The sequence below is a fragment of the Cupressus sempervirens genome, chromosome 8 (assembly GCF_028749045.1).
Source record: "Cupressus sempervirens isolate cs-2001-9-10 chromosome 8, ASM2874904v1, whole genome shotgun sequence".
Taxonomy (NCBI): Eukaryota; Viridiplantae; Streptophyta; class Pinopsida; order Cupressales; family Cupressaceae; genus Cupressus; species Cupressus sempervirens.
Window position 1 is genome coordinate 526,387,839 of NC_143125.1, and position 12,355 is coordinate 526,400,193.

Below are 12,355 nucleotides of genomic sequence, written 5' to 3' on the forward strand. Positions count from 1 at the left end.
GAAACATGTCATAATGCAATAAGTCCAATGGGGTCATGGGCTAGCCCATGACCACATTCAACCCATAGCATTGATTACCCTATGTCTCTAGGGGTCTTAGGACCTCTAGGGACACATGTTACGATGTAATGGGGTCATGAGCTATCCCATGACCCCATTGGACCCATTGCATCGATTACCCTATGTCCCTAGGGCTCCTAGGACCCCTAGGGACACATGTTGCAATGCAATGGGTTCATTCAACCCATTGCATCAATTACCTTATCTCCCTAGGGGTCCTATGACCCCTAGAGACACATTTCATGATGCAATGAGTCGAATGGTGTCGTGGGCCATTACATCAATTACCCTATGTCCCTAGGGGTCCTTTCAGTTACTCTATGTCCCTAGGGGTCCTAGGACCCCTAGGGACACATGTCATGATGCAATGGGTCCAATGGAGTCGTGGGCTAGCCCATGACCCCATTCATCCTATTGCATCGATTACCCACACATGTAGCATTATAATGGGTCCAATGGGGCCCTGGGCTAGTCTACGACCCCATTCTACCCATTGCATTGATAACCCTATGTCCTATGTTCCTAGGGGTCCTAGGACCCCTAGGGACATAGGGTAATCAATCTTATTGTAATTTAATAAACTATATAATACTATGCGATAATATCTAATACTATGTATTAATATATATTATAGTAATATATATTTAAAATAATAGTAGTAATAGTAATAATAATAATAATATAGATAATATTTATAATATTATAGATAATATATAATAATATATAACAATATATAGTAGTAAGATACTAATATACTATCTAATCATATTTAATATTGTTTATAATATTATAACAATAAAATTATTATATAATATAAAATAAAGAAATATAAAATAATAGTACTCAAATATATCATTATATTTTAAATGTGAAAACATATTTAAATATGTTTGTTAACTAAATGTGAAAAAAAATTTAAATATGTTTATTTCACACCACCTCAATTTTTGAAAAAAATATTGTCGCCAAATTTCAGGTACCCGATTTGAAATTGGGTACCTAATCTAGGAATGGGTACTTGATCTAGGAATGGGCACCCGATGTTGGATCGAGTACCCAATTAGGCTTGGTATTTACCAAACCTCTTTGGTCAACTTAAAAAACATGTTTGAGACATGTTTTAGTGACATTCAGACTTTGAGTAGCCATCCGACAATATTTTTTTCATTGAAATTCAATAAAATGAAAAAGGGTTTTTTTATAACACTCTCAAGATTCCATCAATATAATTTTTGTAAATTTCTAAATTCGACAAGTATTTATTAGTTAATTTTTAATGAAGATGTTTGTAAACTATTGATTGACATACTGATTAAAAAATAGCTATAACTTTCAAACGGTATAACATTTTTGAAATCCAAAAGTTACATCACATTCTATGCTTTTCTTAGTATAAGAAAAAAAGAAAATAAATAATTAATTTTGTAAAGTTTCCAATTAGTTAAGGTGATCAAACATGTGATTTTTTTTGTTCTAAAAAGGTTATAGTAGAAAATTCATATTTAATTATTTATTTAGAATAAAAATACCCAAAAATATGTGTCACATCCAGGCATGAGTCTATTTTTTATATCTAAAATTATATTAAAAAATATTATCTTTTTATTTTGATTAAGGTGGTCAGACATACACCTACTTTCTATTTTCACCCTAAAATTTTTGTAATACTATATTAAATTCAAAATTTTGACAAATCAAATATTTTTTCTCTAGATAAGGCCTAGTATTTGTAAGGCCCCTTCCTAGTACTATATTATAAACCCTAAATAACATGAATATGATCAGAACTAGGAAGCACAAGGAGGTGAGATCTTGTTCCTTGTCCCTCATGCATGGTATGGGAATTATAGAGTGTTACTTGAACCTTATGATAGAATGATGATAAGTAGGTTCCACGATCTAGGCATGTCATGATTGACATCCTTCATATTAATGTTGGACCTAAGATCTTATTAAGATGGGTATACATTGTAGCCTTTATTGTCATTAGTATTGTATCCAAAATTTCATTAGGATGATAAGCTAAAACCTTATCAAATAATGACTTGAGATGTTATAAACTAGAACTATGTTGATAGGTTCATAGTATGTTATTATCTATTTCAATAATTTTTTTAGGAAGCCAATGTGAAAAGATGAACTAGCTCCTCCCTTATAATAATTATAGATAGAAATTGTTACTAATTTAGATTAAGGTCTACTCAGTACAGCTCTGTGAGGCCCCACCCTGACCCTTCATAGCAAAGATGTTTTGGTCATATTTTGGTATTTGAGACTATGCTATTTTGATAGCTATTCGAGACTTAGATGGATAGTGAATTTTTTTATCTATTGATTTTGATACTTCAATAGTGTTTTACATTATGATATGCACTAAGAACTTGTTATTGTGTATGAAATTATCAGATAAATATGAATGCAATTTTGTGACATGATAGTACTAGATTATAATGCAATGACAATGTCAATTTAATTATGAAGATTTATGGTATGCAGATAAATGATTATGATGATTTATGATATGTAGATTTTGATATTTTAACATTTTGAATGAAATAATTGAAATGACTAGGAAAGGAAATTTAATTTGAATTATGTTAATATGGATGTTGTTATATGCATTTATGATATGTATGTTTTATATGACCCCCTTGGACTATTGATGCTTGAGCTTAATGTGTAGGAAGTGGATCCATGGAAATTCTTGGGGGAAACAAGTTCTGAACCTTTATGAACAATGTTTAACCAAGGAAAATCTTTGAAAGATTCAAAAGCCTCATTGTGAGAGTATTTTGCTTTGTAAATGTAAGTGTGCTTGTATGTGGAAATGTTAATCATAAAGATGCATTAGGGACATGTCATGGTGAAGTGTAATGCAATTTTAATGTGTCACTTAACACTTCTAATTGTCTATGTGTCGATGACATGTCACCTAGGGTGTTGGTCATAAGGTCACTTAATCTTAGTCTTTTTCTTTTCTTTAAATAAATGTTTAAGTGCACCCACATGGGAGAAAGTGTTAGGATGGGTCACCCTCATATTGATTTTCGAATTCAAACTTGTCAAGGATTTTAGAGGGCCTAAATGTGACTGTAAAGTATAATTTTATTAAAAATAAGCCACCCATATGATAGTATATCAAGTTAGGGACCTAATTTTGACCATGTGAGTCCCTAGACAGCCTAGGGGGGCCCTTTACCCATGCATTCTTCCATCAATTCGAAATTGGAGTTGTCACATGTGTTTTCTCCTATGTTTTCACTAAGTAAAAAATAGCAAATTTAGAGGAGACAAGTTTGTAAGGGGAAGTGGCTAGGTCTCTTTGCTAAAATAGTTAGTGAGAAGGCCTTATTGGGGAGTCTTGGATAAACTAGTGGGGTGTTCACCCACTCTCTAAGTTTAGAGACAATTAGGTTTTGGAGGAGATTAGGGGAGCTCGACTACAACCTATCATTGCCTTTATCTTGGACCAAGGTTAGTGTTTCAAACCATGTTTCATTTTCTTTCCTTTAGTATTGTAAAATAAATCTACAAGTATGGAGAACTTGTCAATGGAGCATGCATTATATGGTGAATCTTTGCATTTTGGATTTTGGTATTGTGTTGTGTAATGTGAATGTGTATTGTGTTCTTGAAGATTTCTTGGTTTTTCCTTCTTGATTTTCTTGTTTGGATTTGAATTTTGAATGTGATCATGGGTATGAAGGCTTCACTCACCCTTGGGAGGGAAGAGAAGCCTTGGGTGAAGGGATTAGTTGGGCTCAATATTGTAGTTTAGAAGAATTACCTCATGATGAGGAGTTGTTTTCATTCATGGAGTATAGGCTCCATTGAAGCCATATAACTTTGTTGTTATGGGGAGATACAAGGGGTTTGTGTGTATGAAGGAGGAGATTTTATGATGGCTTTGAGTGGAAAATGCAGTTGCAATATGATGTTTATGTTGGTTATGGCATCTCCTCTTTGAAGAGCCCACCTTCACCCAATGTGAAATGATTCCAATGGTGAATCAATGTGCAAGTTATGGGAGGGATTTGTTTTGTGTTATGTGTTGTGTTCATACAAGGGAAAGTGATGTATGTCTGTAACCCATTTGGATCTTGTTTCCCCTACTCGGTGGGTGGCTTCATAGAAGCCTAGGATGGGAGGTGAGCCTCCATGGTTCCTAGTTTTTGCAGTGTTTGCAAATTTTGTGAAGATGGATTCCATTGAAGAGATTAGGGTTTTCACCCTTTGGCTATGCTGGAGAACCTATTGCTCGTGAAGTAACGAATCTTTTCCATGTTATCTCATAATGTAGTGTTATGTTAAGCTTCCATTGTTGAGTTGTTGGAATGTGAAAGAGGATTTGCTTCCTATGGCATATTGGTTCAAATGTATTAAGTGGAGTTTGAAAAAGTTTGTATGTAGTTGTTTGCAAGAGAAATATTGTAGTACAATCATAGTTGCATAGGTAGGAAAGAATCAATTCATGTAAAAGATTTTCCTATTTCTTCCCTAGATTTCATGTATTCAATCCATGACAAAAGCTTAAGGAATCTTCATGTAAGGGGTGTAATTGTAATGGATCAATGTAGACTTAAGTGATTTAATTTTATGGTTCTCTATTATGAATTTTGATGCAATGAAAATATTAAGTTTTTGAATAGTCCATATGTATGCATAGATAGAGATTCATCTCACTTCAAAGAAAGTTGGTCTCATTTGTGAGTGTATTCATCCTTTAGAAGAATTGTAGCTAATTAAGAGACTATAGACAATGTGTACATTTTGAGTATTCTAAACCAATGAATACCTACACTACATAGACACTAGAGACACATTGATTTACTACCAAATAAACTATCTTGATGGCATAGAAGAAGATAACTCCTTATAGGACTTAGCTTAAAAATCTATAGAAACAAATTGGGTGTAGGTGCACTTTATTTCTCTAGAATTTGTATGAAGGCAAATAAAATGGGTTGATACCTATTACAGACCAATATTTTCATTGGAGAGCATATATCCAAAATCTTTTTTTATAAAGATAAAACTAAAATGACCACTTTAGAGAAAAGGAAAGCCAAATAATAATTTATTAAATTAATCCAAGAACCTACCTAGATACTTAAACCCTGTCAAGCTCACATCAAGGACTATTATTTTAAAAAAAATACATATATATAAATCCTTGGGTGTGGGCACGTGAGAATTAAGGGCCTTCTCTTATAATATAAAGTAGAACTAGATATCAATGACATATAAACAAAAATAATAATGAACTAAAAAAATAAAAATTTAAACCACTCATAAGTTAGGAGTATATAGGCATTTCCCCTCCTTGAAATTTAATTGGACATATATTAATGTGACCCCTATATTGACATAATGTCAGAAATCCTCATCCTAGATGCCTCCATCCTTGGAAGATGGAAAAGGTGCCCATCCTTGGGCCTAGCCTAGCGCAAGTATTGATGGTGATAGGATGTAATTGATAGTAACAAAATAATAACAACAAAGAAAATTTTATTATACCCTACTAAAAAATAACGAAAAAGGGTCAATAGAGTCAAGGCATGCGTATTGTCTTTAAAAAGGGGGGGGGGGGGGGGGGGGGGGATCGTGTGAATCCCCACCACTACCCTCTTCCCACATCACCTAAGCCTTTTTAACAACCATTAACACATAGAAAAATACAAAGGACATGGACCTTGTGTTGACGTTGTCAGCAATCTCCATGGTTGGTGCCTCAACCCTTGGATTTGAAATGGATGTGCTTACCTAGAAGTTTGGCACCTAGGAAAGGGGAAAACCATAGGTGGATGTAGGATAGGGGTGGTAGGTAATGGTGGAAAGTGGGAGTTAGCACCTACTCTAAGATAGCAAGGCATTAGTAATGTTTTAGAAATTTATGTATTTGTAGATGTGTTTGGGGTGAGATGGATAGTAGAGTGGGTTAGTAGATTAGTTGGTAGTTTAAGGATTTAAGGGTAAATATGTAAGTAAATTTGTTAGTAAATGGTATGGTTGATGTATGTAGTTATGAAATTTTTGTAAAAATAATTAATGTAGATAAGCAACCTTACATTTGGTAAGACAAAATATTTTGTCAATTAGGTGATAAAGTATAATTCACCATGCATAAGATCAAAAGATTAATGATGGTCATTAGTATCGTTCGTGGTGTATGTGTATTAATTATAGCTAATGATAGCAATAGTTTTAATGTGTAAATAACTTTTGTGAGGTATAGTATGACTTCATCAAGAGGGAAGTTTAGGTATGAGTGTATGCACACATTTTAATAATTTAAATAAATTACATTGTATTGTGGGTGAGTTACTGTATATTGCGAAAAGATGATATAAATTTATAGTAGTTGAGGGTACATTTATTATTTAAATGTTGCTATCATATTTGAGCCAAAGTAAAAATGAAGGAAACCTATTGAGGTGTTATTTACTTTACAAATGACCTTGGAGAGATACCATGATAATATTCAGGCATATTGTCCACATGCATATAAGTAAAGAACCTAATAGTAACTTATGGCTAATTTATCATTGATGAACATGCCTTCCCATAATTTAAAAATGAGTAAACTAATGAGAGTGCTCTATATGGGTGAACTTTGTTAGACACAAAATTGATAAGTTGTTATTGCAAAATGACTATACATCTTATCACCAATATTGTTCAATAGAACTACTAGGTGAGAGGTAATGCTGACCCCTTTACCTTGCATGAATCACCCACTTAGACCTAATATCTCTCTTATATTCATCAATATTGGGTATAACTAGGTACCATACCCGCCTTGTCTTAATATGAATCAGTAATACAACTCTCAACTGTGATTATGAGTACCCTTGTTGCAAAACTTAAATGTCAGGGTGAAATTTGGAATAAGCATAGATGTTGATCTCGATATGTTAGTTGAACATCCTAGAGTTAAGAAAATATTTAGTACTCCATTGTTAGGGTGTAAGCATTTTGATGTTTCACATTCAAAGAACATTACGTGGTGTCATTGTATATTGAATACTTCACCATCCTACTTGCAACTTATCAATGTCCATATATGATTTCCTTGAATTTACCAAAAAAAAAAATAGTTGTGTTTTGCCAAAAAAAAATTGGGCATGAAAATATTTTAGAAACTACATTCAATTTCCTATACATCTTTTCTTACAACTTTTTGATATAAAGCCCATAACTACTTTAAAATTATGTGTCAAGTTAACATAACCTTAATTTGTTGGTTTTTCACTGCCACTTAAGGCCATAGTTTGGTTGACCATGATCCTGCACATACCCATTAGCTTTTGTGAAATCTTCATAAGATTTAAATTTATAAGTGCCAAACTACGTTATAACTGGGAAAATATAATTTCTAGAAGTTGAAATCAAAGACTGATTGCCATTTTTTATTTTCGAAGGAAAACCACATGGAGGTGTAAATTCAAATGAACATTATGTGGCATACTATTTTGATAATATATTTTGCTAGGTGATCTAACACTAGTAAAGATATCTTAAATAAATTTATCTAAAAAAATTCAATAGATATCCACTATGAAATGATTGAGATTTAATTTAATACACACAAACCTATTTATATTTCTAAAAAAATTGATGATTTATTTCTCAAAACATTATAATTTTAACAAATATTTTATGTGGTGTTTATTAAATTATTTTTAAAAGTATATTATGTTTATAGTGAAATTATAATTTTTGACATGTATATGGTTGTCAAATTTAGCCTAGAAAGATAAAAGTTAACATTAACCCACTCACACCATCCCACTCCACCCTTTCTACCATTGTAGAGTGCCTATCAAGATTAATTAAGGATCTAGAAGCTTTTTACATATGTCAAGAAGATATGAACGAGATATTTTGCGAGTTATTCTATCTATGGCAAGAAGATAGAAATGAAGCACATGGTCAATACAATTTTATTGTAAGAAATGGTGTTCCTAGAAAATGATAACATCTCTTATAATTTTGCATTTTTTGAACACATTACCCAAAAATGCAAGGATGACAAAGCATGGTAACCCATAATAAACATCTCCCAAGAAAATTTGCATTGAAGAATGAAATGATGATAATTTAAAAATATATTGTTACCACAATAGAGTGTTCCCTACTTAAAGGATTGTCAAGAATAAGAACTATAAATTTTATTGGAACCACGTAGTGTTGATTTTTGAAGTCAATTTTGTATGTAGCATTGTAAAGAAAACAATGTCCAGCAAGAGGAGAGTAAGTTTAGATCGCCTGTAAAGATCTTGCTTGAAATTTGATAGGCATTTCTTTCTAGCTTGGAGTGAAGTCTCACAATGATGCAAATTCTCTAACACTAATGATTTCAAAATAGAAACATCTTTGAATGAGAGTTAGGTGATGATTAGTGGGTGCATAAATAGATTGTTGAAGGATTGGTAATGATTAAATGAAATTTCAGAGGTTCATAGGCATTCTTAGAAAGTTTTTAATGCCATCTTTTTATACATTGTTACCAATTGCAAATTGCATAATTTTCTTCTATGGAATTGTCTCTTTATGTGTATTTTACTCATAAATAATTATGTCCTAAAGAATCTAATCCAAAATTAGATTTTACACCTTTATAAACTAACACCATCTAAAATTACAATGATTTCTTTTAAATGTGCCCTAGCTAGTGCCAAATATAATAGAATTCAGGTTATCAATATAGTTTGATTGTTGTTGACATAGGAGGTGTGTTTACCTGACATCATTATAAACTTTATTTTCACAAATATGAATGGAATATTCAACAATCGGTATGACCCTTGGACCTACAAGGTGCAAATGTTGGTATAATTGAATATGAATTTGTAAAAAAATCAATTAACATAATCATTGTACCCAATATAAATTTTCACTAACAACATTTATATTCACACAAATTTAATCTAAACACATTGAAATTGTCTTTTTATGAGTATTTTACTCATCAATAATTGTCTCCTAAAGAATCAAATCCGAAATTAGATTTTACACCTTCATAAACTAACACCATCTAATATTACAATGATTTATTTCACATGTGCTCTAGCCAATGCCATATATAATAGAATTTAGGTTTTCAATAAAGTTGGATTGTCTTTGACATATGAGGTGTTCATCAGAAACTGTATTCTTACAAATATGAAAGAAATATTCATTGTCTTTGACGTATGAAGTGTCTTTAAGTGACATCATTAGAAATTCTATTTTTACAAATATAAATAGAATTTTCAATAATCGGTATAACCCTTAGACCTACAAGGTACAAGTACTAGCATAATTCAACACGAATTCCAAAAAATGAGACCCACTAAATTAAAAAATATTGATTGACATAATCATTATACTAACATTAATATCCACACAAATTTAATCTGAACACATGGAAATCATAGTTAGAGAAATTTTTTTTTCCATAAAGTGGCCCATGATCAAAATTATTGCTCCAAAGTGCCCCATCGAATAAAATAATGTACAAGAAGTGTGTCGGCCCGTGATTGAAAAAATGCAACAAAATAAAAGGGTGATTGAAACCATCGAATAATCATAGAGGAAAAGATCACCACCTAGTAGAAGTGCACCACTGTAAGAAATGAATGTCCTTGCAACCAGTAAGTTCAGGGACCTATTTCCACAAGCAACGAGGTGCACATGCTTATTGCAATATGGCCAAAAAATCAAGTGGCTCTGTTTATCCCTAGATAAAAATCCGATCATTATAAATTCAAGTAGAATTCGTTGCCGCCAAAGCAAGGGAGGTCGATCGAGTTGAATATTCATTAATGATGGGTGTAGTGAGCATTTTCAAGTCCGCAGTCATAATTGTAATCATCCTCTCCATGGGTTGTTGCGATGGAGGGAACTACTATAGAGTAGACCTGATCCGCAGAGAGTCTGCTCAGTCTCGGCTGATGAAATCCCTCAACCTGAGGAAACTCAAAAGAATGCGGCTGTCTATGGAGTGGAGCAAAATGTGGGTGGAAAAGCTGCATGCGATGGCAAGAGGAGGAGTGACGAGCTATTACAACCCACTAACCGCAGATGGCGGCGAATTTATAATGCAATTGGGTGTAGGGAAATCTCCACTGCTGCAGCACCTCATCATGGACATGGGCAGTGACCTCACTTGGTTGCAATGCGAACCCAAGTGTACAATCTATTATAATCAGACAGACCCCTTGTACAACCCCCATGCATCTCCCACCTACAAGGACCTCTCTTGCAACAGCAAATTTTGCACTGGCTCGAACCAAATCTTCTGCAACCCTTGCCACACGTGCGGGTACAATTTCTCGTACGATGGCAGAGCGTCAAAAGTGATCGAAGACATGGCCACAAAATCATTCAGTCTCAAAGGATCGTCCGATTGGAAAGCTCCTCCTCTGCTTGTGTTTGGGTGCGGTCACCGGCAGGACCATGGTCCCAAGCACCGTCGGTCTAGTCGGGTTCGGAAGAGGCATGCTTTCTCTCTCCTCTCAACTAGGCAAAGCCATAAACAACAAGTTCTCCTACTGTTTGGGACCTGTTGAGGACAATGTCGGCGTTGGCGCTCTCTTTCTCAGGGACGCTCGTTTTCCCGGCCACTTCCAGTCGACTCCTTTTGTTCGACCCATGGGACCCATCTACCTGTCAACTTTCTACTACATGGAGTTGCAGGGGATTAGTGTTGGCCGGAGGATGCTTAAATATTCGGCTTCCACATTCTGGAGTGGCGGTGTTATAGTCGATTCGGGAACTACAAAAATTGATCTGGTGGAGCTCGCATACAATGCCTTGCTTACCGCCATGAGGGCTACGGTCAAGGCTCCCGTTGCAAACAACGAGCCTCTCTGCTACAACTCTTCGAATGTGCAGCTCTCCAAGCTTCCACGAATTGCCTTTCATTTTGCAAGAAACGTGACTCTTGTTGCGCCTCCACGAAACTCATTTTATGAAGCTCTCGATGCATTTTGCTTGGCATATGAAACTGCTGGCCTTGTCGGTGAAACATCTATACTTGGCAATATTCTACAACAAAATTTCAATTTCGTATTTGATACAGCCCAGAACAAACTCTCCTTTGCTCCCGTCGTCTGTGACAATCTCTAATGTAACTGGGTAAATGTTGTAATAAGTACATGTGTAGTATTAAGATTGATAATAATGTCATGAGTGGACTTGGATGGTCATGTAGTCTCTATGTCTTTTAGTAATAAGGTGATGTGGTGACACATCTTTATTTCTATATATGATACTTAAATTTTCCAAAGAGTTCATATGTAGTATTGAGGTCATGTGTAATACATTGATGTGTACACACATCTCTTTATAGATATGCAATAAGGTGATCTGGTGATACATCTTTATTTCAATATATGATACTTCTATTCTTCAAAATGTCAACTATGTAGTATTGAGCTCATGTGTAATGCATTGATGTGTACACACATCTCTTCTTAGATGTGTAATACTTGTAGACTTACATTCTCTAATAAGTCAACATGTAGTATTAAGGTCTAATATGGTGACAATCATAGTTAAAATAGATGTTAATGTCTTGAATCTCAGACCTGTAGATATAAATATTAATGGAAAAATAATCTCTATTGAGCCAAGATTTGTAGAGGGTTTCTTTAGAAAAGAACTTGACCTTGTTAATTCTTTGTACCAAAATTTGTGTAACCTGGTCAATCCCTTCGCTAGTCCAAATTACTCTTAATGAGTTTGGCAGAGGATTTTTAGTTCTTTTGGAGGATGAATTGGAGGAAGGAGAGGTTAGAGAATGTCCTCCCCATCTAGAATTAGTGATTGTTATGCCCAATCACTTTGAGGATTATCCCTCACCTCTTCTGACATTACAGGTTAAGAAAACAAGTCCAAGTCAATTTTAAAGAAGGACATTGAATTGAACAACAATTTGAATCCCCCTAAGGAGAACCTATGTGAGTCTCTAGATAGAAAAGATGCAGAAGTAAAGATGTTGGTTGAAGACCTTAATAACATGGTGGTGGAAGACATCATGAATCAATTTATGGATGAGATTTGTGATGAGGAGGAGATGAAGTTATGGAAATCTATTCTAATTTCCAAAATTTGCGAAGCAAAAAAGGAAGAAGAAGAAATGCTCCCCTCCATTAGTAATGAAATCTTATAATAAGAAAACTAGGATGTATTAAGAAATATAATTTAGATTCCTTGGGCCTTGGTGCATCCCTCGCAAGTAGAGGGAACCTAGATTATGCAAAAACATTGAAGAAGCAAGGGCAGAAATCCTAGCAAGAAATTAGAACTA

At 34.1% G+C, this 12,355-nt stretch overlaps 1 protein-coding gene across 1 annotated transcript; it reads left to right on the forward strand.

Moving 5' to 3' along the window:
- Positions 1-9,869: 9,869 nt before the first annotated feature.
- On the forward strand, positions 9,870-11,172 carry LOC149543508 (aspartyl protease family protein 2-like). Its single transcript, XM_089795805.1, has 2 exons — positions 9,870-10,540; positions 10,647-11,172. Exons 1-2 carry the CDS (start codon positions 9,870-9,872, stop codon positions 11,170-11,172), a joined length of 1,197 nt encoding a protein of 398 aa, XP_089651931.1.
- Positions 11,173-12,355: the final 1,183 nt, after the last annotated feature.